Here is a 1,656-nt window from a genome sequence, read left to right on the forward strand (position 1 = left end):
TCGGCTTCAGCATCCCGATCACGAAGATCCTGCACCTGGGCACGCTGGGCAAGGCGTCGCTCCTCTTCTCGACGATGGTCGGCAAGCTCGCCATGGGCCTCTTCGCCCAGCCCCTCGACGGGGACCACTTCTGGATCTTAGCGCTGGCCTGGGGCGAGTGGGGCGAGATGTCGTTCTTCATCGCGGCGGCCGCGTTCAAGAAGAAGCACGGCGACGCGGGCATCATCGACGAGAACACGTACAACGCCATCTGCCTCGCCGTCGTCGCGTCCATGGTCATCTGCCCCGCCTGGCTCCGGTCGTCGCTGGAGAAGTACGAGCAGCGCGCCAAGTACCTCATCGCCGAGGCCATCGCGGACACCGCGGACCTCAGCGGCGCGGCCCACGCGACCTACTTCTGCCTCCAGACCAAGTCGCACGCCCACTGGGAGCAGAGCGACCACCTCCAGACGGCGATGACGCGCATGGGCTGCGAGATCATCGACTACCGCCAGTGGCACCCGAACGACCACTTCGGCCTCGCGCACTGCGTCAACGAGATGTACATCCGCGACGACGCGCTGCGGTTGCCGACGGCCATGGAGATGACGACGGAGGAGACGCTCGCGCTGACGGACCGCATCGACCAGCTCCTCGACGCGGTCCGCGAGGCGCTCCACGAGGACGAGCACCAGGGCGCGGAGATCCGCGTGCAGCGCTGGCTGCCGGGCTGCCACGTCGAGACCGACGAGGCGACGGGCGACCAGCACCTCGAGGTCAACGCCGACGCCCGCCAAAAGGTCCAGACGCTGACGACGGACACGAGCGTCTACCGCGGCGCCGACGGCAAGCTCCACGGCAAGCTCCACGGCGCGTGGAAGCACATGACCCACCGCTCGCGGACGGCGTCCATCCAGATCGCCGAGCCCCACGTCGTGCCGTCCGAGAGCGGCGGCGCCGACGACGGCGCGTCCGCGACGGACGACCGGGACCTCGAGGGCTTCGACGTCGCGTCGGAGACGGGGTCGCTCCACGGCTCGCTGCGCAGAGGGGAGCGGGGCCTGCCCAAGGGCCACGACTCGTCGAACGTGCTCGCGGCGCTCGGGAGCGCCGCCCGGCGCGCCTTCGAGCCCACGCGGCGCGAGAAGGGCCTCGAGTCGGACACGCTGTCGAACGCGCTGCACGCGGAGGCGCACCACGAGCTCGACGGCTTCGTGCACCACGACGCCCACCACCCCTTCGCGCTCCCCGACGACGACGACCACGAGAAGGAGGACGATTTGTTGTTCGGCTCCGGGGACCGCGCGCACCACGGGCCCGGCGCGCACCGGCGGCCGTCGTTCCAGCGCCGGCCGTCGTACGGAGAAAAGCCCAAATCCAAGTCGTCGCTGCCCACGCTCAACGACGACCGCCACGAGCAGGAGGACTGGCACCAGCACGACGTCGAGGTCGCCGGCGACCTGGGCTACGTGCAGACGCTCGTCGAGGTCGACCGGCAGCACCCGCGCGAGCCCCGGCGGCCGTCGCTGCGCCGGGGCCGGTCCGCCACGTCCGTCGCGAGCGACGACGAGGCGACGCCGGGTTCGTCGCGCCGCGCCGCGCGGCGCCGCTCCCGGTCGCCCGCCGACCGCGACGCGTCGCCGGCCGCGGCGCGCGGCCGCGTCTTCTCCTTCTCCC

The 1,656-nt window shown here is 71.5% G+C and overlaps 1 protein-coding gene across 1 annotated transcript in view; it reads left to right on the forward strand.

The window, feature by feature from the left end:
- Window positions 1–1,560, forward strand: part of AURANDRAFT_68680 (hypothetical protein) — a gene marked incomplete at both ends in the record, with an annotated part of 3,637 nt that extends 2,077 nt beyond the window's left edge. The window contains one exon of the mRNA XM_009044392.1: window positions 27–1,560. Within this exon, the coding sequence (XP_009042640.1) occupies window positions 27–1,560 (1,534 nt within the window). The remainder of the gene's footprint in view (window positions 1–26) is intronic.
- Between the last annotated feature and the right edge of the window lie 96 nt (window positions 1,561–1,656).

The sequence above is a fragment of the Aureococcus anophagefferens genome, assembly GCF_000186865.1.
Source record: "Aureococcus anophagefferens unplaced genomic scaffold AURANscaffold_289, whole genome shotgun sequence".
NCBI lineage: Eukaryota > Pelagophyceae > Pelagomonadales > Pelagomonadaceae > Aureococcus > Aureococcus anophagefferens.